General features: G+C 44.7%; 1 protein-coding gene across 2 annotated transcripts; it reads right to left on the minus strand.

The window, feature by feature from the left end:
• Positions 1-1,901: 1,901 nt before the first annotated feature.
• On the minus strand, positions 1,902-20,354 carry SEC14L2 (SEC14 like lipid binding 2). Of its 2 annotated transcripts, XM_070956457.1 has the most exons (12): positions 20,301-20,354; positions 11,121-11,196; positions 10,030-10,073; positions 9,106-9,165; positions 8,051-8,239; positions 7,320-7,415; positions 6,478-6,538; positions 6,289-6,372; positions 4,821-4,927; positions 4,156-4,295; positions 2,762-2,931; positions 1,902-2,063 (listed from the first exon to the last, which is right to left on the minus strand). In XM_070956457.1, the coding sequence occupies exons 1-12, from the start codon at positions 20,352-20,354 to the stop codon at positions 1,915-1,917; spliced, it is 1,230 nt and encodes a 409-aa protein (XP_070812558.1). In that variant the 3' UTR covers positions 1,902-1,914. The 2 variants fall into 2 exon arrangements, with proteins under 2 accessions (XP_070812558.1, XP_070812559.1); XM_070956458.1 differs by lacking the exons at positions 8,051-8,239; positions 9,106-9,165.
• Positions 20,355-23,549: the final 3,195 nt, after the last annotated feature.

Below are 23,549 nucleotides of genomic sequence, written 5' to 3' on the forward strand. Positions count from 1 at the left end.
GTGCACAAAAATGTGAGACGATGGTGCAAACAAAGGAACAAAAAAATTAGAGAGGACAAGCCGTTTCAAAATCCTCTGCAGCGCAAGACAGACTGAGACCAATTCGCCCGCCGTTTATTAGTTCCGTTGATTTTTTTCTTTTTAAATTAAATTATCTTTTCCTGTACAGTTGTGAATTTGGGCAGAGATAGTGAAGTATAAAGGGCTTGAATTTGTCCTACAGACCAGACATACATCCAGATACACCGTATACAGTTCGCACGCAGTCCCAAATATATTCAGGTTGGGATTTTTTTAAAAAAATGTTCCTGGGTTTTTTAATCTTTCTTTTCTTTTAATTCCTGCTCTGTAAGAATGGCATTATTTTGGGGGAAAGGGGGAGGCTCCATCCTGCAGAAAATTAAGCCTGGAGAAATTTGTGCAAGCACCGCCCTTTTTCCAAAGGTGGTCAGGAGGCAGTAGTGGGATTCTACCGGTTCGGACCGGTTCGGGAGAACCGTTTGCTCCGATTTGCAGCCGTGAACGTACTGGTTCTCTCTTTCGTTGAAGTGGCCTCGCCGGCTCGCCCCTACGTTATACTTACCTATATTTCTGCTTCCGAAGCCCAGCTGATGGGGGTGGCAGAGTGGAATGCCGCTCCTCAGCTGGTTTCCTTGCTCTCAGCAACGCGGGAGTTCGATTTTCTGCAAACTCAGCGAACGTTGTTAAACCGGTAGGATCCCACCACTGTCAGGAGGTTACTCTTTTTATTCAAATTGCATGAGACCAGTGGTGAGATTCAAATTTTTTTAACTACCGGTTCTGCGGGCGTGGCTTGGTGGGCGTGGCAGGGGAAGGATACTGCAAAATCCCCATTCCCTCCCCACTTCTGGGGGGAAGGATACTGCAAAATCCCCATTCCCTCCCCACTTCTGGGGGGGAAGGATACTGCAAAATCCCCATTCCCTCCCCACTTCTGGGGGGACGGATACTGCAAAATCCCCATTCCCTCCCCACTTCTGGGGGGAAGGACACTGCAAAATCCCCATTCCCACCCCACTCTTGGAGAAGGATACTGCAAAATCCCCACTCCTGGGGGAAGGATACTGCAAAATCCCCATTCCCTCCCCACCCCATTAACCTGCTTTCCAGCTCCGTTCTCCTGTGCAGGGCAACAAAATAAGACCCTGCCAATCACTTGGGGAGGCTGGGAGGCAGCGAATAGATCTAGCTAGATAATAGATAATAGATCAAGCTAGGCCTCCCTGCAGCCCCCTGGGAGCAAAAACGGACTGCGGGAGGGGGGGCGCACCGCATACACCCCCATGCCCCATTTTGCCTCCCTGCAGTTACCTGGGAGCCAAAATGGGGTGCATTTGGGGACTCCTGGAAGGGGCGAGGCTGGGGCCAGCCAGAGGTGGCATTTACCGGTTCTCCAAACTACTCAAAATTTCCGCTACAGATTCACCAGAACTAGTCCGAACCGGCTGAATACAGTCCGAACCAGTCCGAACCGGCTGAATACCACCTCTCCATGAGACAATTCTGGAGCTGGCTGCACCATTCTACTGAATTCTACTTCACCAGAGGGGCTGAAGTAGAAGGTACGTTTTAGAGCTGTTTTCAAACAGTGCGCGAGTGAAGTGCGCGCTCAGCGAACCGGTTGTTAACACCGGTTGAATCCCACCACTGTCTATGTTCTGAACCGATTGGCGCTGGGGGCCACGGGGACCCCTTTCTATAAAACTCTGGGGTCCAAGGGACCGATTCTCCGTCCGCTGCCAACATCGTTGGAAGTCCTGAAGCTCCCTGACCGTCCGACCTTCCGCCCCCAAAGAAGACCTTGGTGGATGCCCACCTCTCCCACCCCCCCCACCCCCCACCCCCAGGTGGCTGGGAGAACAGGGGTGAGGCCCGCCGAAGATGCCATCTTCATCACGCGTGGTTGTTCTCCATTTTCTGGGTCTGTCCTTCCAACTCCTGGAACTTCTCTTCCGATTTCTTATCCGGGAGTAAAACCTCCACCGTGTAACTGATTTTCTTGGCGTGGAGGTAGCTGTAAGTATTGTCGAAGCGGAGGACATCTGGGGTGGGGGTGGGGGGGCAGAAGAAAAAGAGACCGTCAGGCAAGGATCCCACCTGGAATACGGCATCCAGTTTTGGTCGCGCACGATAAAAAAAAATAGATGTTGAGACTCTAGAAAGAGCGCAGAGAAGAGCAACTAAGATGATTAAATGCCTGGAGAATAAAACATACAATGAACGGTTGCAGGAACTGGGCATGGCTAATCTAGTGAAGAGAAGGACCAGGGGAGACAGGATAGCATCTTCCAATATTTGAGGGGCTGCCCCAAAGAAGAAGAAGTCAAGCTATTCTCCAAAGCATCCGAAGGCAGGCCAAAAAAAAATAAAAATGGATGGAAACTAATCAAGGAGAGAAGCAACCTGGAACTAAGGAGAAACTTCCTGATAGTTAGAACAATTAACCAGTGGAACTGCTTGCCACCAGATGTTGTGGGTGCTCCATCACTGGAGGTTTTTAAGAAGAGTTTGGACAGCCGTTGGTTCACCATGGTGAAGGGTCTCCTGCTCGAGCAGGGGGCTGGACTTGATGACCTCCAAGGTCCCCTCCCAAAGCTATTATTCTAGGTTTCCAACATCCTTCAGAGCTGGCGCCTTCCAAGATCTAATAACCGAGCAGAACCTTTGGAAGCCACCAAATTCTTTCTACCTAAAACATCTCCCAGGGAAAGCATCAGGTGTGGGGGCAGAGGCGACTCACAGATTCCGGCGTCTGGGCAGGTGAGGCTACCGTCTTCAGGGACCAGGTGTGCGTTGTAGCGCTGGTTGGGGTACACCTCAGTCATCTCCCCGGCGTGCTGGCGGGACCCCACCTTGGTCTTCAGGTAGACGCCAAAGCCTATATCGGCCCCGTCAGACATGAACTGCCACCTTCGATTTGCAGCAGCAGAAGACAAATCAATCAGAAGAAGAGATCGGACAATCATTGGTCTGGGATTATAGAGGGTTTCCTGCCTGAGCAGGGGGGTTGGACTAGAAGACCTCCGAGGTCCCTTCCAACTCTGTTATTCTATTTCTATTTCTTTCTGTTTCTAGTATATCTATTTCTGTTTCTATTTCATTCCCTGTTCTGTTCTATTCTATTTTTTTATTCTATGCTATGCTATGCTATGCTACGCTATTCTATTTTATTCTATTCTATTCTACTCTACTCTATTCTAAATTCCTATTCTATTCTATTCTATTCTAAATTCTTATTTTGTTCTATTCTATTCTATTTCTATTCTATTCTATTTCTATTTCTATTTTATTCTATTTCTATTCTATTTTACTCTACTCTACTCTATTCTAAATTCTTATTCTATTCCATTCCATTCCATTCTATTCTAAATTATTATTCTTATTCTATTCTATTCTATTCTATTCTATTCTATTCTATTCTATTCTATTCTATCTATTTCTATTCTATTCTACTCTACTCTATTCTAAATTCTTATTCTGTTCTATTCTATTTCTATTTCTATTTCTATTTTATTCTATTTCTATTCTACTCTACTCTAAATTCTTATTCTATTATAAATTCTTATTCCATTCCATTTCTATTCCATTCCATTCCATTCCACTCCACTCCACTCCACTCCACTCCACTCCACTCCACTCCACTCCATTCCATTCTATTCTAAATTCTAAATTCTTATTCTTATTCTATTCTATTCTATTCTATTCTATTCTATTCTATTTCTATTTCTATTTCTATTTCTATTCTATTCTACTCTATTCTAAATTCTTATTCTGTTCTATTCTATTGTATTGTATTCTAAATTCTTATTCTTATTCTATTCTATCTATTTCTATTCTATTTCTATTCTATTCTACTCTATTCTAAATTCTTATTCTGTTCTATTCTATTCTATTCTATTTCTACTCTATTCTAAATTCTTATTCTATTCTAAATTCTTATTCTATTCTGGCCGGCCCTGGAGTTCCCTGGATGCCCCTGACCTGCCCCTTCTCTGCCAGCCTACCTGGCAGGTGTGAAGGGTAAGACGGTGAGATACAAGAAAGACCCTCATGTCCATCTCACCAAATTCTTTGAAGGCCCCTAACTCCTCCTTCCCCTTCTTCCCCATGCTGCCGAGTTCCCCCTTGACCTACCTCAAGACGCAGTTCGGAAAAAGGATCTCGTACTCCAGCTGCTGGGAAGAACCCCGGTTCACCATTATCGAATGCTCGTACTGTTGCTTCAGCTGATCTCGCACGTAGTATTTTTTGGGGACGTCACCGCCGAGGCATATCTAGAACACGGAACGTATCTGTGAAACGGATCAGGAGCCACCAGAAAACATAACCTCCGTATTTTACAACCTTGGCATCTTTAAGATGTGCAGACTTCAACGCCCAGAATTCCCCAACCAAGTATTCTGGGAGTTGAAGTCCACCCATTTTTGTTGTTATTAGTTGCAAAGTTGTGTCCGACCCATTGCAACCCCATAGATGACGTTCCTCCAGGCCTTCCTGTCCTCTACCATCCTCTGGAGTCCATTTAATCTCACGCCAACTGCTTCAGTGACTCCATCCAGCCACCTCGTTCTCTGCCATCCCCTTCTTCTTTTGCCCTCAATCGTTCCCAGCATTCGGCTCTTCTTCAGGGAGTCCTTCCTTCTCATTAGGCGGCCAAAGGATTTGAGTTTCATCCATCCATCCATCCATCCATCCATTCATTCTGTGAATGGTGACTTTTAGCAGCCACATTTTTCCAACTGCCAGCGGCTGATTTTGCAAAGGTTTCTGGTTTTAAGTGGCCGGTAAATATTCCATACCTTGGATTCACATTTCGGGTTTCCATCAGGATCCGTGAGGGTCCCCCCATATACCATGGGGATCTCTGAGGGATCAATATATTTCTGTAAGTCTTCCTTCCAATTTGCTAGGGGGAAAAAAAAAAGTAAAAAAAAAATGATGCTCTTTTTCATAAGGTGCTTGGTTTGAGTTGCTGAGTAGCTCCAAAACATTTTGAACCTTTTTTATTTTTAAAAAATGCAAGCAGTGGAGTTTGGAAATGCATCAAGGGACAATGGTAATCTTAGCTGAACTAACTCGGTTTTAAATATTCGTGTTTAGAGCATTGTTTTAGACAGAAATGACCTACTAGGACAGTGTTTCTCAACCTTGGAAGCTTGAAGATGGGTGGACTTCAACTCCCAGAATCCCCCAGCCAGCAGCGCTGGCTGGGGGATTCTGGGAGTTGAAGTCCACCCATCTTCAAGCTACCAAGGTTGAGAAACACTGTACTAGGAACTAACATTATTAATATAATTTAAAAAGTTAAAGCCAAATATGAATTAATACAGACCAACTCTAAAAAAGGGGAAGCAAATGCAACTCTCACTGGTGTGTTAGAAACAGGAAATTAAACAAGCAAAGTGCAATCATCATCATCATCATCTCGTGGGACTTTCACATACAGACAGATCGTCATTTGGAACACACCAGATATCACGGTTATCAAAAACCGAAGCGTACAATTTATTGCTATCGCTGTACCAGGAGACGCCAGAGTCGAAGAAAAAGAACTAGAAAAAAAACCATGAAATATCGCGACCTGGCCATCAAAGCTACCCGATTATGGATGAAACATGTGACAGTGATACCCATTGTCATTGGGGCACTTGGTACCATGTCCAAGAATTTTTACACAGTACATCAAGAAATTGCAACTTCCTGCAATAACACCAGCGGAACTGCAAAAAACTGTGCTACTCGGAACATCGCATATTTTAAGAAGATACTTGGTCGATACCTAGGATGCTGGCAGCAACCCGTATCAACCATCAGTGCCAGTTAATAATATGTGAAGTTTCCGAAAGATGCCCTAATTAATTCATGAGCCACGAGCCAAACTTCAAAAGAAATACATACAGTCATTTATTAGGAGCACCATTTCGGCAATATTCGGATGCAGTTAGAACCAATCCCACGTAGATTTACATTCCCCTATGACCCTGTCTCTCCCCTCCTCCCTGGCCATGTCATAAATTGCATTCTCCAATTAACCACTTTGGCTGGCTGTGAAACCCAACACTCTCCTACTGATTGCGGTAAGAAAGCATCTATGGAATGTAGCTTCAGTTAGGGAAATCAATCAGCTCCATCAGTTCTTCCCTCCTTCCTGCTCATGGCAACTTGAAAGCTTTGACATAATATTTGTGATACATTTTTAAATGTTCAGTTGACAGAGTTTCATGTTTAATGAATAAAAGAGATAATAATAACAATAACGCAACCTACCTCCCAGGACAATTAACTTGTTCCGGGTATCTTCACTCAGAATGTGCTTCACCAGGTTGTAAGCTACGGGAAACAGTTTCGGAGCTGTATGATGGGCAGGAGAAACAAAGGAGGATTATGTCGAGAGAAAAATGACACCTTTTTCTGCAAACAAAATGCATGTTCCAGCAAGGAAGGACTGAGGCTCACCTTTAATGACAAATAAATGTTTAAGGCTCTCGGGGAAGTTGTCTTCGAACATGCCAAGAAGCTGGAAGGGTAGAGAAAGAATTAAATTTCAATACTTTACAGGTATGATAGATCATGATTTTATCCTAACACATCTTAAACCGAATTGGGACATTCAGGGTATAAAACAGCATTGCTAACCCTTGGCCCCTTGAAGCTATGTGGACTTCAACTCCCAGAATTCCCCAGCCAGAATGTTTTAAGATATGTGGACTTCAACTCCCAGAATTCATCAGTCAGAATGTTTTAAGAGCTGTGGACTTCAAAAACTCCCAGAATTCCCCAGCCAAAATGTTTTAAGATATGTGGTCTTCGACTCCCAGAATTCCCCAGCCAGAATGCTTTAACATATGTGGACTTCAACTCCCAGAATTCCCCAGCCAGAATGCTTTAAGATATGTGGACTTCAACTCCCAGAATTCATCAGTCAGAATGTTTTAAGAGCTGTGGACTTCAGAAACTCCCAGAATTCCCCAGCCAGAATGTTTGTGGACTTCGACTCCCAGAATTCATCAGCCAGAATGTTTTAAGAGTGTTTCTCAACCTTTGTAACTCTAGGATGTGGACTTCAAGTCCCAGAATTTCCCATCCAGCATGGCTGGCCAAGGAATTGTGGGAGTTGAAGTCCACACAACTTAAGAGTTGCCAAAGTTGAGATACACTGTTTTAAGATATGTGGACTTCAACTCCCACAATTCTTCAGACAGTATGCTTTAATACAGGGGTCTCCAACCTTGGCAAGTTTAAGACTTGTGGACTTCAACTCCCAGAATTCCAGACTTAAACCTCTCTGGCCATCTCACCTCTATGTAAACATCAATGGCTGGCTTCCAAAAATGCTTCAAACCGAGTCCTTCAAAATCATAAATCATTACGATCGTCTCGATTCTTCTCCCCAGCTTAAGAAAAAGGAGAGAAGAAGAGGGAAGAAAGAGAGATGGGGGGGGAAAAAAAAAATGAAAGACATGGAACAGGAACAGCAGCAGTCACATTTTTATCCCTAAAGCTTTGGAAAGAATAACAGAGTAGGAAGGGATCTTAGAGATCTTCTAGTCCAACCCCCTGCTCAAGCAAGAGTCCCTATGCCATCTGGACAAATGACTGTCCATTCTCTTCTTAAAAAGTGATGGAGCACCCAGAACTTCTGGTGGCAAGCTGTTCCACTGGTTAATTGTCTTCACTGTTAGGAAATTCCTCCTTAGTTCTAAGTTGCTTCTCTCCTTGATGAGTTTCCACCCGTTGCTTCTTGTCCTGCCTTCAGGTGCTTTGGAGAGTAGCTTGACTGCCTCTTCTTTGGGGCAGCCCCTGAGATAGTGGAAGACTGCTCTCCTGTCTCCCCTGATCCTCCTTTTCATTAAACCAGACATACTCAGTTCCTGCAACCGTTCTTCGTATGTTTTAGCCCTCAGGTGCCTTTTGATCAAGAACCCCAAGATTTTTATTCAATTTTACTTTACATCGAATAAATTCCACGGCCTGAAAAAAAAAATAAATCAGAACATCTGGGTCATGGCCTCTGGCCCTCCTGTCTTACTTTTTTGGTCTGATTGTCGCAGATCTCCCGCAAAAACTCGCAGTCCTGGAATTTATATTTGAGCAGGTCCTGTTTCGAAGCCGAGAAGAGCACCCCTTTGGGATCCAGGGTCCCGACGATCTCGTAGCGAACCGGGCAGCCATCCCGATCAAAGCCACAGGTGCCTCCAGCCATGTACTTCTGGATAACCTGCAACGAGAAGCAGATGGCCAGGTGAGACGGGCCAGTCTCCAAGGGATGGACCTAGCCAAACAACGCTGGAAAGGCATCTGACCCAGTTTATAGGATGGCGCCCTCACTGTCATGCCCCCGTCGGAGCCTGAATCGGCGGAGGAAGATGAGACAGAACTGGAGCCGACGGAGATTGAGGGGGCGGCTTCGTTGGCTTGGGAGAAAAATGGGGAGGAATAGGCCCAGACCGGCCACGGCCTTTCAGGATTGGGACGGCTTGTAGGCAGGGAGGAAGAGGCAGCAGGATGATCAGGAGAGGCAAAGCAGTGGACACGAGAGACAAAGCTCAGGCAATGAGCAAGAACCCCCCTCTCCTGATCCTCAAACACGGAGAGTGGAGAGAAGGCGAGAACAGTGCAGACTGACCCGACTACTCGGGTGGAGAGTGCCCCGCCCCTCTTCACAAGGCACACCTGGGGACTGAGCCTTAAGGAGACACTGTTTGGAGGGGCATTTGTCGGGGAACAAACACTGAATTCCTGGAGCTTTGCGTGCCGACGTTTGAATTTTCCTGGATTCCTTGTATTCTTCCTGGATTTCTTGCTGGGCAGCCGTGATGCTCACAGCGTTGGGCTGGACTATTTGCAGCCAGAGGCTGCTTGAGGGGCTGGGTGTGTGTTGTCATCACTTTGCTCTGGGACTTGCCAGAAACGTGGGAGCGTTTGGGGAAATTTGGAACAATAAAGAGGCGGTTTGAACTGCCAGCAGCCTATGTTGCCTCTGTGCTGTGCCCCAGGTTTTTGAGGCAACCAAGATGGTGCACCACGGACGCCAAGAGACGGGGGAGGAGGAACTGGCATCACCTGGGATCACCTGAGACTCACCTCTGGGGCTTTCCATTCCTTAATGTGTTCAGAATCCATATACTTGCGCACCTGTACATGCTGTTCCCAAGAAACAAGCAAAAAGGGAGGAGAATGAATGAGTGATCGTTCGAAGTTACAATGGCACTGAAAAAAAGAATAGAATAGAATAGAGTAGAATAGAATAGAATAGAATAGAATAGAATAGAATAGAATAGAATAGAATAGAATAATAGAGTAGAATAGAATAGAATAGAATAGAATAGAATAGAATAGAATAGAATAGAATAGAATAGAATAATAGAGTAGAGTAGAATAGAGTGTGTGGCGACCGACCAGGCATGGGTGGGGCCAACGAGGGGTGATTACTACTGGTTCAGCGAACTGATGCCAATAATCTCTAGTGGTTCGCCCGAACCGGTCCAAACCGGTAGGATTTCACCCCTGCCCCCGACATGAGTGACATCAAGCTGGCCACGGCCACCCTGGCCACGGCCACCCCGCCCCCCCGAGGTCAAACACAACCCTGATGTGGCCCTCAATGAAATCAAGTTTGCCCCCTGGCTTAGTTTATAGAAGTTCAATGTATCGCAGGGTGGTGTGGAATGAAGTCTGGATTCCCAGAAGGGAGCGGTTGCATTCCAGAGGAGCCAAAGACAGCAAAAGTTTAGATAATTTGAGTGGGAGGATGAGAGGTAAAACGGCTCCTCCCTTGGCATTCTCAGTATATTTTTTGTGGTGCAAGTAGTTTGGCAAGATTTCTGCCTAAAGTGAGATTTTTAATAAACGTTTCCGAGGAATCTCAGCGTATCTTTCTTGGTTTTGGGAGACTGACATGCAGGGACCAAAAAACCCCCAGATCCAAGCTACTCTCCAAACACAGCCTAGTAAAACAGGTGTCCCTGTTTTACTAGGCTGTAGTAAGCCGAACATGTTGCTTCTTACCTTCCTGAGCATGGCTTCTGACTTCTGCAGGTCAAAACAGCGGGCTGAAAGAAAATATCAATGGTTAGGAATAAAAATGTCATCCTCGACAGCCAGCTGATTTTCGGGCTTTCTGGGCCCACCAGAAGTAGGGAAATAGGCTGTTTCCTGCCTTCGGAGGGCCTGGGGGTGTGCGGAAGGCTCATTTTTCTTTCTCACCTGGCTCCAGATCCTCTCTATGCATCTGGGGAGGGCAAAAACAGCCTTCCCCACTCCCTCGGAGGCCCTCCAGAGGCCTGAAACAGCCCATTTCCCAACTTCCGGTTGGACAGGAAGTGACGTTTTTTGCTGTCCCCAGCCTCCAGAGACTCTTAGAGAGGCCTCTGGAGGCTGGGGACAGCAAAAAACGTCACTTCCTGTCCAACCGGGAGTTGGGAAATGGGCCCTTTCAGGTCTCCGGAGGGCCTCCGAGAGGGGGGGAGGCTGTTTTCGCCCTCCCCAGATGCATAGAGAGGATCTGGAGCCAAATGAGAAAGAAAAACAGGCCTACTGGGCCATCATGTGCCAGGAGCAGCGGAGTTGCGTGCACATGTGCAGGGCGGGGTGCATAAAATTATGGGTGTGGGCACGCATGCATGCGTGCGTGCGAACCTCCCCGCCCCCCCTCCTGGCACACGATGGCAAAAAGGTTAGCCATCACTGACTTAGAGGAAGGGCTGCAATTTGGGGGGAACCTGATCCTGCCCTGCCCTTGTCTGATCATTGCACACCAATTTAGCAATGCAGAATTTGGAAAAAAAGGGATCCAAATCTTTGCCAACTGGTATTTCCTAATTTAGCACACCCACATACAAATTAGCAAAACTTCTGGGACCTTAAAATGCCTAGTAAATTCTTTTTTTAAAAAAAGGAGTTAAATCATTGACATCTGATGCTTACTTACCTCTGCAGGTGGATATTAAATATGAATATCCGAACATAGGGATTTAATTTTGTTCCCATTGTTCCTCGCTGCAGCTGATACAGGGTATGAAAACCTTATAGAAGCTACTCTCTTGGCCACGGAAAATACATCCACTTTCCTACGGACACGCTGCAAATTTGTTTCTTACCTCGAAGCCATTTCAACAAATAGTAATCATCCTGTGCTGGAAGACATGATAAGATATCTTGAATATTCTCACGGAACTATAGAAAAGGGAAGAGGGGAAAAAAACAGGCGTGGGTGTGATTTACACGCAAGTTGCAACCTATGATTTCTTGCTCAAGCCACACGTAATGTTTTCATGGAAATCAGTCGAAATAAAATAGTACTTAAGATTTACTCGGCAGATTTACCCTGCCTTCCTCTGAAGGCATATAATAATTCGTTTATAACTCAGAGTGGAGAGAAAGTCAAAGAAAAGTGCCGGCAACTGGGAAGTTGGGAAGCTTTTCATACTTTTCAATGTATGCCTTTTGCTAGGGGTGAGAGGCTGACTCTGTAAACTGCTTAGAGAGGGCTGGAAAGCACTGTGAAGCGGTATATAAGTCTAAGGGCTATTGCTGTTTTCCTTCCTTCCTTCCTTCTTTTTTCATTTCCTTCCCTCCTTCCATTTCATTTCCTTCCTTCCCTGTGATTAGAATGCAGTATTGCAGGCTATTGCTGTTTTCCTTTCTTTCTTCCTTCCTTCCTTCCTTCCTTCCTTCCTTCCTTCCTTCCTTCCTTCCCTCCCTCCTTTCTTCTTTTCTTTTCATTTCCTTCCTTCCTTTTCATTTCCTTCCATTTCATTTCCTTCCTTCCCAGCGGTTAGAATGCAGTATTGTGGGCTATTGCTGTTTTCCTTCCTTCCTTCCTTCCTTCCTTCCTTCCTTCCTTCCTTCCTTCCTTCCCTCCCTTCCTTCCTTCCTTCCTTCCCTTCCTCCCTCCCTCCTACCTTTCTTCTTTCCTTTTCATTTCCTTCTTTCCTTCCTTTTCATTTCCTTCCATTTCATTTCCTTCCTTCCCAGTGCTTAGAATGCAGTATTGCAGGCTATTGCTGTTTTCCTTCCTTCCTTCCTTCCTTCCTTCCTTCCTTCCTTCCTTCCTTCCTTCCTTCCTTCCTTCCCTCCCTCCCTCCCTCCCTCCCTCCTTCCTTTCTTCTTTCCTTTTCATTTCCTTCTTTCCTTCCTTTGCATTTCCTTCCATTTCATTTCCTTCCTTCCCAGGGCTTAGAATGCAGCATTGCAGGCTAACTCTGCCGACTGCCAGGAGTTCGATCCTGACTGTCTCAAGGTTGACTCAGCCTTCCATCCTTCCGTGAAACGAGGACCCAGATTGTTGGGGCTGACTCTGTAAACCGCTTAGAGAGGGCTGGAAATCAGCATGGAGCGGTATGTAAATCTAGGTGCTACTACTATCGCCTGATGATTCTCCAGAGTCACCCACTGTCATGCCTAAAACGGGACTAGAACTCCCCATCACCTGGTTATCAGCCTGGTGCTTTCGCTACCTAACCACTGGGTCTACTGGACGCTGCAGTCATGAAGGAATATGTGAACGTGCGAACCCATCCTTCGTGAATTGAAGCCGCACGTGTGAATGCAGCCCAGGGATTGTGGCATGGGAGTGATCCTGGCTATCAAAATACACTTAATCTGATTTAATCACACCCAGGGTGGTTATGGAAATCATCTCACGTTCAATGAGGTTATTCTAGTTCAGTTTGCTCTTGGTTTCTCTTGTGTGATAAGATCTTTGCAAGGTCGCAATCTTCTGGGTGCAACACTATTATCACTATCGCATCTCTTCTAGTGCCCCTTATTACGAAAACAGTTAAGAAGCAAGTGCATGAAGAAGGGAGTGTCTGAATGCCAGGAGGAACAAATTTGGTTGCCAATAAAAAAAAAAATCAGATCAATTATACCAATTATTCCATATTTTATAATAGTCTGATTCTTCTCTTTCTTCTAACCAAAGAATTACAAGAAAGAGAAGAATCAGACTATTATAAAATATGGAATAATTGGTATAATTGGTTAAAAATCAGAAATATACAAAAAATATAGGGGATATATTACCGATTGATACATATATATGTAATAAAAAATATTATTAGATTAAAGAGAGGTGAAGGAATATATTATAAGTAGAATTGTAGAACGTCACTCTGAAAAAATGCTTAAGAAGAAATTACACTCTTTTTGTGTATACGTTGTATAAATGTTTGTTGTGTATATGTTACGTATGTCTTTTTTAATATTTATATTCAATAAAAACTATTTAAAAAAAAAATCAGATCAAGAGAGAGAAACGGTCTAGAGAAGCACCAATCCCTAAAAAGAAATAGCTTTTTCCCCCCTTTAAATGCACTTTTTAATTTCAAACGCCTGTTTTTGGGGTTGTTGTTTTTTTTTTTTTTTTTTTGCAAAGCAAAGCCCTACCTATTTTATTTTATTTTTTTAGCCCAGCTAACTCACCGAGGTTAAAAAAATTGAAGTATTGTTTGATGGTTGAGGTCAGGGGTGAAATCCTACCGGTTCGCACCGGTTCGGGCGAAATGATAGCAGTGACGGTGGGTGGTTTGGCGAACTGGTAGCGGCGGCAGTGCGAGGCTCCGCCCACCTGCCCAGACGTCAGTAACCTGTTTTTGACCCTCTGCGCATGCACAGGAGGGTTTGCACATGCGTGGGGGGGGGTCTAAAATTGCATGTGACTTCCAAACCGGTAAGTAGATTTCACCCCCGGTTCAAGTGTTGGTAAGCAAGATTGTGACTGAATTCCTGACTGTTGTAAAAATCTGACGATGCGGCGTACCTATAAATATATTGGTTCAGTTATAAACAAATGTAAGCTTACTAGATCAATAAGGAAACACAGATCATAGAAAGAAAGAAAGAAAGAAAGAAAGAAAGAAAGAAAGAAAGAAAGAAAGAAAGAAAGAAAGAAAGAAAGAAAGAAGAAGGAAAGAAAGAAAAATGGAAGAAGGGATTCCTCTATCCTTTGGCGTTCTTGGTGGAAAAGCAGGGATCAATCTAATACGTTAATAAATCCGACACCCCGAAATGCAATGAATTATTCACTTCTGGTTAAGAACAATTGTTGGAAAGAGAGCAAAGCAGGCAGGGAAAATAAAACCAGGCCACCTCAGCAGAAATCATTTTGCAAAGGACTCTCCAAAGTGCAAAGGTTGCAACAGCCGAGAATCATCCTTTCTAATCGACCCGGGCTGAATGGAAAAGGTCAACAACCTGGACTAAATTCTTGACACAAACACGAAGAATTGAATCCAGATTTCTGGCTTTCCCGTGGACTCAGGCAAACTAAAAACGTGGCTGGATGTCCCTTTTCCTTCTGGAAGCCATGCATAAAATAAGGGAAATAAAAGAATGTTTCTTTTAAAAAAATAATAATGATTACTTCTTATTTTGGCGTGCAAAGATCTGTTTCCTTTTTTTAAAAAAAATAAAGCATAAAGGTAATGATTCCCCTCGCACATAGGTGCTAGTCGTTCCCGACTCTAGGGGGCGGTGCTCATCTCCGTTTCAGAGCCGAAGAGCCAGCGTTGCCGAAGATGTCTCCGTGGTCATGTGGCCGGTAGGATTCAACGCCAAAGGCGCACGGAACGCTGTTCCCTTCCCACCAAAGGTAGTCCCTATTTTTTCTACTTGCATTTTTTTACGTGCTTTCAGGAGGTCGGCAGTTCAGCGGTTCGAATCCCTAGCGCCGCGTAACGGGGTGAGCTCCCGTGACTTGTCCCAGCTTCTGCCAACCTAGCAGTTCGAAAGCACGTAAAAAAAAATGCAAGTAGAAAAATAGGGACCCCCTTTGGTGGGAAGGGAACAGCGTTCCGTACGCCTTTGGCGTTGAGTCATGCCGGCCACATGACCACGGAGACGTCTTCGGACAGCGCTGGCTCTTCGGCTTTGAAATGGAGATGAGTACACCGCCCCCTAGAGTTGGGAACGACTAGCACAGGTGTGCAAGGGGAACCGTTACCAAATCTTAGTACAGCCACACCTGGAATACGGCAACCAATTTTGGTCACCGTACTACAAAAAAAAAAGAGATTTGAGACTTTGGAAAAAGTGCAGAGAAGAGCAACTCAGATGATCAAAGGCCTGGAGACTATAACCATAGGAAGAATGGCTGCAGGATTTGGGTCTGGCTAGTCTAAAGAAAAGAAGGACTACGGGAGACATGATAGCAGTCTTCCACTATCTCAGGGGCTGTCCCAAAGAAGAGGGAGTCAAGCTATTCTCCAAAGCACCAGAAGGCAGGACAAGAAGCAACGGGTGGAAACTACTCAAGGAGAGAAGCAACTTGGAACTAAGGAGAAATTTCCTGACAGTGAGAACAATTAATCAGTGGAACTCCTTGCCTCCAGAAGTTGTGAATGCTCCAACACTGGAAGTTTTTAAGAAGAGGTTGGATAACCATTTTGTCTGAAGTGGTGTAGGGTTTCCTGCCTAGCAGGGGGTTGGACTAGAAGACCTCCGAGGTCCCTCCCGGCTCTATTCTATTCCAATCTTTGACTTACAACTCTTTGAAGTATATTACCAGATCAGGGAACTTAAATCACACAGGCTAATGCTACTTGTGTGTAGATGTGGTTGCTCTGGTTTCCAAATCCCAGGAGAGCTAATACTTTCTCTGCCCTGTTGGCCGGGCAACTGCATTCCCTGGGCAGGGATGCCAATTCCTGCATGGCAGGTGCCTGGGGGCAAAAGGAAGGTGATACACCTGTACAGGCAGTTCTCGACTTACAACTATAATTGAGCCCAACACTTCCACCGCTGAAACCAAGAGAGCTGTTAAGGGAGTTTCCCCCCATTTTACCACCTTTAATTGCCAGAAATTGTGAGTGCTCCAACATTCGAGGTTTTTAAGAAGAGTCTAGAGACAGTCACTTATCTAAAATGGTTCTCCTGTTTGAGCAGGGAGTTGGAATAGAAGACCTCCGAGGTCCTTTCCAACTCCTACTCTACTCTACTCTACTCTACTCTACTCTACTCTACTCTACTCTATATTTTATTTTATTCTATATTCTACTCTATTCATTTTCTATATTCTATTCTATTATATTCTATTCTCCAATTTTTATTCTATTCTATTCATTTTCTATATTCTATTCTATATTTTAATTTATTATATTCTATTCTATTTTTATTCTATTCATTTTCTCTATTCTATTCTATTCTATTCTATTCTATTCTATTCTATTCTATTCTATTCTATTCTATTCTATTCCATTCCATTCCATTCCATTCCATTCCATTCAACTTCACTCCACTCCACTCCACTCCACTCCACTCTAAATTCTTATTCTATTCTAAATTGTAATTCTACTCTACTACTCTACTCTACTCTACTCTACTCTACACTACTCTTCTCTATTCTATATTTTATTTTATTCTATATTCTACTCTATTCATTTTCTATATTCTATTCTATTCTATTCTCCAATTTTTATTCTATTCTATTCATTTTCTATATTATATTCTATATTCTATTTTATTTTATTCTATTCTATATTTTATTCTATTCATTTTCTATATTTTATTCTATTCTATTCTGTATTTTATTCTATTCATTTTCTATATTCTATTCTATATTTTAATTTATTATATTCTATTCTATTTTTATTCTATTCATTTTCTATATTCTATTCTATTCTATTCTATTCTATTCTATTCTATTCTATTCTATTCCATTCCATTCCATTCTGAATTCTATTCTATTCTATTCTATTCTATTCTATTCTATTCTATTCTATTCTATTCCATTCCATTCCATTCCATTCCATTCCACTCCACTCCACTCCACTCCACTCCACTCCACTCCACTCCACTCTAAATTCTTATTCTATTCTAAATTGTAATTCTACTCTACTCTACTCTACTCTACTCTACTCTACTCTACTCTACTCTACTCTACACTACTCTATTCTACTCTACGCTACACTCTACTCTACTCTATTCTACTCTACTCTACTCTACACTACTCTACTCTACTCTACTCTACTCTACTCTACTCTACACTACTCTTCTCTATTCTACTCTACGCTACACTCTACTCTACTCTATTCTACTCTACTCTACTCTACACTACTCTATTCTATTCTAACCATTGTGGCATGTGTCCTCTGGCCTTAGCACTTAGTGAATAAGTTGAATCCAGTTCCTGGGCTTTAGCACAAATCTCATTGTAATTCCTTCAAATATGAAAGCTGAGAGGCCGGTGCCATGCAAGTGATTGGACTATAACCCCTTAGCATCAAGACAGATGGATCAGCCTGCTGGAAGAACCTTAAGTAGGCAGGCAAAAGGTTCAGTTTTTAATCCAAAACTTTAAAAATAGACCCATAAGGGTAGATTTCCCAGAAAAAACACATATTCAGACTGAAAGAGCCATGCATTCCCTAATTAATTAACCGGGTTATCTGGATTCAGCATAGCTGATTTTTTTTTTTTTTTACCCCTCAAGGCTAAACTGTGGTTAATCTATTTTTGTGGATCACAAAGAGTTGTGCCGATTGTTTCAGGGTTGTGCCACAATAGAAACAATGGAGACTACAATATCCAGGAGATAGATAGATAGATAGATAGATAGATAGATAGATAGATAGATAGATAGATATAGAAATAAATATCACATATAAGATAGATAGATAGATAGATAGATAGATAGATAGATAGATAGATAGATAGAGATAGAGATAGATAGATAGATAGATAGATAGATAGATAGATAGATAGATAGATATAGAAATAAATATCACATATAAGATAGATAGATAGATAGATAGTTAGATAGAGAGAGGGAGAGAGAGAGAGAGAGAGAGAGAGAGAGATACCCTGTTTTTCCCAAAATAAGACATCCCCTGATAATAAGCCCAATCGGGCTTTTGAGCGCATGGCAATAAGGCCAAGCACTTATTTCAGGGTTCAAAAAAATATAAGACAGGGTCTTATTTTTGGGGAAACATGGTAGATAGAAAGATAGATAGGTAGGTAGGTAGGTAGGTAGGTAGGTAGGTAGGTAGGTAGGCAGGATGGATGGATGGATGGATGGATGGATGGATGGATGGATGGAGACAGAAAGATGGATGACAGGTAGGTAGGTAGGTAGGTAGATAGATAGATAGATAGATAGATAGATAGATAGATAGATAGATAAGGATAAGGATAAGGATAAGGATAAGGATAAGGATAATTTTATTTCTATACCGCTCCTCTCCCGAAGGACTCGGGGCGGTGTACAGCCAGGTAAAAACACAATACAAATATCACAATTTAAATTTAAAAAATTATTAAAAGTATTACATTTAAGGCCAATTAACTAAAAAACCCAAAAAAAGATATAGATAGATAGATAGATAGATAGATAGATAGATAGATAGATAGATGATAGATAGATAGATAGATAGATAGATAGATAGATAGACAGACAGACAGACAGACAGACAGACAGACAGACAGACAGATAGACAGATGATATAGATAGATAGATAGATAGATAGATAGATAGATAGATAGATAGATAGATAGATAGATAGATAGATAGAATTTTCTAAAGGAAAAGAATGTTTAATTCACAGGGGAGATTGTGCTGCGCTGCACACAGAATATACTATATTATAGCACCCGGTTTGCCACCCTGCCTTACGCATGATTAAGTGAAGCCTGCACAAGGATGAACATGTTCCTGCAAGCGGAATAGGGGGCGGCAATATTTTGCAACCAGACACAATGTCTTCCTCTATTGGCTAAAAATGAAAGGCCCCTTTTGGAGAGATTTGGAGAGAATCCAGGCAAACCTTCTCATTGAATCAGGTAAATAGTCTAGTGAAGAGAAGGACCAGGGGAGACAGGATAGCAGTCTTCCAATATTTGGAGGGGCTGCCACAGAGAGGAGGGGGTCAAGCTATTTTCCAAAGCACCCGAAGGCCAGACAAGGAACAATGGATGGAAACAGAACAAGGAGAGATTCAACCTAGAAATAAGGAGAAATTTCCTGACAGTGAGAACAATCAACCCATGGAACAGAAGTTGCCTTCGGAAGTTCTGGGAGCTTCATCACTGGAGGCTTTCAAGAAGAGACTGGCTGCCATTTGTCAGAAGGGGTGTAGGGTCTCCTGCTTGGGCGGGGGGTTGGACTAGATGACCTCCAAGGTCCCTTCCAACTCTGTTAATCGGTAATCTCTTACATACCTCTCTAAGGGGGGGCCGCTTCGTTGACACTTTGGAGAGGTGGAAAAACGGCGGTAGCTCCTGCTATAGGATGGAATTGCTCTTGGAACCCAAAGACCTTTAACCCAAAGATCTTGCCCGCTGGGTGAATGACCTGTGCCACGCCACCGGCTAGAGAGGCGTCCAACAACTACAACGACCATCACCCGCACCGGCTGAGAACCATGGGGCTTTTACCACTCTCCTGAGAGGGAGCCCCAAGAGAGCTTCTCTGCCTCTTACCTTACCTACCCGGATGATCCCTCTTCACTCCGCCCCCTCCCCCCGCTCTCCCCCACTTCAAAGCAACAACCCTGCAAGGGAGGCCAGTAAGAGTTACTGCCCTGTAGGATCTTCCCTCCCCACTCTTTCCAGATGGGCCAAAACCCCCAAAACCTGGGGAGAATAAACCTCTGGCCACCGGTGACCCAACTCAGATTGGGGTCCTGCCCCCTTATTGCCTGACTAGGTGGCTCAGTGGCCAAGACGCTGAGCTTGTCGATCAGAAAGGTCGGCAGTCCGGCGGTTCGAATCCCCGTCCTGCAGTGAGCAGGAGGTCGGACTAAATGACCTCCAAAGTCCCTTCCAACTCTGTTACTGTTACTGTTACCCCGGGACACGCGTTCGCTTTCCTTCGCGAGTTACTGTACTTACACTGGCGCCGTGCAGAGGCGAGTGGAAGCTTGCAAGCGAAAGGATCCAGCTGCGCAACGCTGCTGCCCGGAGAGCGCTTTGCGCAAAGCGCTTTGCACAAAGGCGCTGGCGAGGGTGCCCCCCAGCTTGAAGGGTAGGGGGTTGGGAGATGGGAAGAGACCCCCCCCCAGCTTGGAGATGGGGCGCCGTGCCGGCTGGGGCTGAGTGGCTCTGGAGTCCCCCCCGGAGGCGCCGTGCCGGCTGGGGCTGAGCGGCTCTGGAGTCCTTTGGGAGTTTTTTTGCGTAAAAGAGAAAGTCGCCTTTGCGCGCCTGGTTTGGCCAAGGCAAAGGGGCTTTCTCCGTGCGCGGACCCCGAAGGGGGTGGTCTGGGGGCTTCTTCTCTGCCAGGGAAGGGAAGGGAAGGGAAGGGAAGGGAAGGGAAGGGAAGGCAGGGCAGGTGCTCCGCTCACCTTGGCCAGCGCCGCCTCTTGCTTGGCGCTCAAGTCACCGACGTGCCCGCTCATGGTTGCCGCGCCAGCTGGCTTCTCGCTCCCCGGGCACCGGTGCCAGTGGCTTTCAGGGGCAGCGGGCGGGCAGGACACGCCCCCCCTCCCATCCTGGGAAACACCTCCCTTGCTGGGAGGGGAGGGGGCAAGAGGAGGAGAAGGAGGAGCTTCCACTCCCATCAGGCGTCCTTGGTTTCCTGACCCAAGCTAGGTATCATGGGTGCGAGGAGGAGGAGGGGAGGAACTATGGGGTCCTTGGTGCTCTCCGAGCTTGCTTATTTGCTTGAAGACGTTTCATGATCCATTTAGGTAACATCATCAGTGCTAGAAGGGAATGGGGGTTGCAGAAAGGAGGAGGAGGAAAGGGGAAAAGGAGGAGAAAGAGGACTGTTGGGTGCTTGGGGCTCTCCGAGCTTGCTTGTTTGCTTGCAGGCGTTTCCTGACCCAACTAGGTAACATCATCAGTGCTAGAAGGGAATGGGGTTTGCGGAGAGGGGGAGAAGGAAAGGGAAAGAGGAGGAGGAGGAGGAGGATAAGAAGGAGAAAGAAGAAAAGGAGGATCGTTGGGTTCTTGCTGCTCTCCGAGCTTGCTTGTTTGTTTGTTTGTTTTTTTGCAAACGTTTCATGACCCATTTAGGTAACATCATCAGTGCTAGAAGGGAATGGGGGTTGCAGAAAGGAGGAGAAGGAAAGGGAAAGAGGAGGAGGAGGAGGAGGAGGAGGAGGAGGAGGAGGAGGAGGAGGAGGAGGAGGAGGATAATGAGGAGAAAGGAGAGAAGGAGGATGGCTGGGTTGTTGCTGCTCTCCGAGCTTGCTTGTTTGTTTGTTTTTTTTTGCAAACGTTTCATGACCCATTTAGGTAACATCATCAGTGCTAGAAGGGAATGGGGGTTGCAGAAAGGAGGAGAAGGAAAGGGAAAGAGGAGGAGGAGGAGGATAAGGAGGAGAAAGAAGAGAAGGATCATCGTTGGGTTCTTGCTGCTCTCTGAGCTTGCTTCTTTTCTTGCAAACCTTTCATGACCCATCTAGGTAACAACATCAGTGCTAGCACTAGCGCCGATGATGAAGAAACGGACCTTGTCCAGGAAGATCTGTCTCTACCCTTCAAGCTCTCCACATCACCCCCACCACCTTGTCCCTGGTCATCCCCCTTCTTCTTTTTCCTCTCTTCCACTCTTCCTAGCACCAGCGTGTTCCCAGAGAGCTAGGTCATTGCCTAATGTTTGAAACAGGTACTGCTGCTCCCATAATCCCCGGCAAGAATTTCAGAGAAATCTGTTGCTCAGTCGGGAAGGCCCCAATAAGACAATGGGGCCAAGAGGAAGAAATGTGTTTTGCCATCTCTCAAGGAACTTTTCTTTGATCAGCTTGGATGAGCCTGGTGGCGCAGCAGACTAATAGCCTGTTATTATCATTCAGCTGTCTGCAATTACTGCTAGTTCGAATCTCCCCAGGCTCAAGGTTGACTCAGCCTTCCATCCTTTCTAAGGTAGGTAAATTGAGGACCCAGTTCGTGGGGGCAATAAGCTGACTTTGTATAAAATATACAAAAGTATGAAGGCTATTGCTTAACGCATTGTAGGCCGCCCTGAGTCTCCGGAGAAGGGCGGCATATAAATCAAATTAAAAAAAAAAAGTCACCCTGGGGTGAAGAGCTGGCAGGGTTATTGCCAGGGCTCGGTAGGCAGGAGGGGAGGTTGGCAGCTTGGCGATTGGAAGAAATTGGAGGTAAAAAAGGAGAACATAATAAAACTTCTGGCTGGGCAAGTCCGCATGGTGGATCAGGTTGCATTTTGTCCAGCTCTTCTTACATAGCCTGAGTGTTGACATGTTAGAGCAATATTTCTCAGCCTTGGCATGTTGAACTTGGGTGGACTTCGACTCCCAGAATTCCACAGCCGGCGTGGAATCCCTGCAGTCACATGATCAAAATCCAGGCGCTCGGCAACTAGCATGTAGTTTCGACGTCGGCAGGTCCCAGGGTCATCCTGTGATCTGCATTTGTGATCTTTCCAGACAAGTAAAGGAAGGGCGGGAGCCAGATTGGCTTAATGACCGCACGATTCGTTTAACAACCGCAGTGATTTTGCTGGGTGGATTTGGGCCAACCACTGGGAGACGGCGAGTTCTGGTTCGTCCTTAGGCACGAAAGTCCTGGGAATGAGCCATAATGGGGAACGGAATTCTACAAAAACTCAGCAAACCTGACATGACTGACTCAGGACAATTCCAAAAGAGGAGAGGAGGCCACAAGGAAATCCCCAGGTGAAGTTGAAGACACATCCCACAAGAACAGAACAGGAAACTATTTCTGTGTTGTTGCTAAGAGAATCACCAGAGATGTTGCTAGGAATATTGGCTAGGAATCCCGCAGAAGCTGAGCTGAACAAAATACACGATCTTAAAAGCACCTGAAACATATAGGCTAATATTTCAGCTTTTTTTTGGTTTTTTGTCTTGATTCCTTCAAGACTTCCCAAGGTCCCTTCTCACCCCGTTAGTCTAAGATCAATATAATGGCACAAACAATTGTGCAAACCCGATACAAAGCATTTTGAACTCTTTTCTCTCTCTCCAAAAAAAAAAAAAAAAAAAGCAATACATTTATTCTCATTTTCTGTGCCTGGAAAAAAAAAACGAAACGAACACGGATGAAGCAATTTTGGACTTTGGCTGCCTGCGGTCCACCTTTTGACAGGTAGATTCTTGTGGATGTGAGCTGCAACGTTTTACAATGCGTGTCTCAATGTATGGATTTACAAATATATATTTACAAATACAGTGGAAGTGGAAGGATTACGACAGGCCGATAGTTCTGATCTGTAGCCTCTTTCCTAAAGGTATCAAACTTGTATTTCTAGAATCTCTCTCTCTGCCTGGAGAGGCGTAATCTCTCTTTCATTTGCACTACTTCTGAGATCTTCAAATCGATAGGGGAAGACTAAAATAAAAATCTGGTTCCCCCAATTAAAAATTAACTTTCCTAATTAAGATCAACCGCCCACTGATTATAGAAGTAGGAAAGGATCCTTCACCCCGCCGGTTAATCTTTCTCTGCAACTCATGAAAGACTCCCGGCTCTAATTGGAGATTAGTTTGAGTACAGAATTTCAGAGCCCGGTTACATAAAACTCCAGGAAAAACAAACAAACGAGATCTTCGTTAGGAGCAAAAGGATGGAAGGAGAGAAGGAGGTTTCTCACGATCACAAGG

The sequence above is a fragment of the Pituophis catenifer genome, unplaced genomic scaffold (genome assembly GCF_029215685.1).
Source record: "Pituophis catenifer annectens isolate HBS135680 unplaced genomic scaffold, rPitCat1.0.hap2 SCAF_38, whole genome shotgun sequence".
NCBI classification, from domain to species: domain Eukaryota; kingdom Metazoa; phylum Chordata; class Lepidosauria; order Squamata; family Colubridae; genus Pituophis; species Pituophis catenifer.

Excerpts from the sequence above, each read along its gene's own strand:
- SEC14L2 (XM_070956457.1), bottom strand. The coding sequence starts at position 20,354 with ATGAGCGGGCACGTCGGTGACTTGAGCGCCAAGCAAGAGGCGGCGCTG. Across the intron at positions 11,197-20,300 it reads AAGAGGCGGCGCTGGCCAAG|TTCCGTGAGAATATTCAAGA; the intron begins GTGAGCGGAGCA and ends CCTTTTCTATAG. Across the intron at positions 9,166-10,029 it reads CAGAAGCCATGCTCAGGAAG|CATGTACAGGTGCGCAAGTA; the intron begins GTAAGAAGCAAC and ends TCTTGGGAACAG.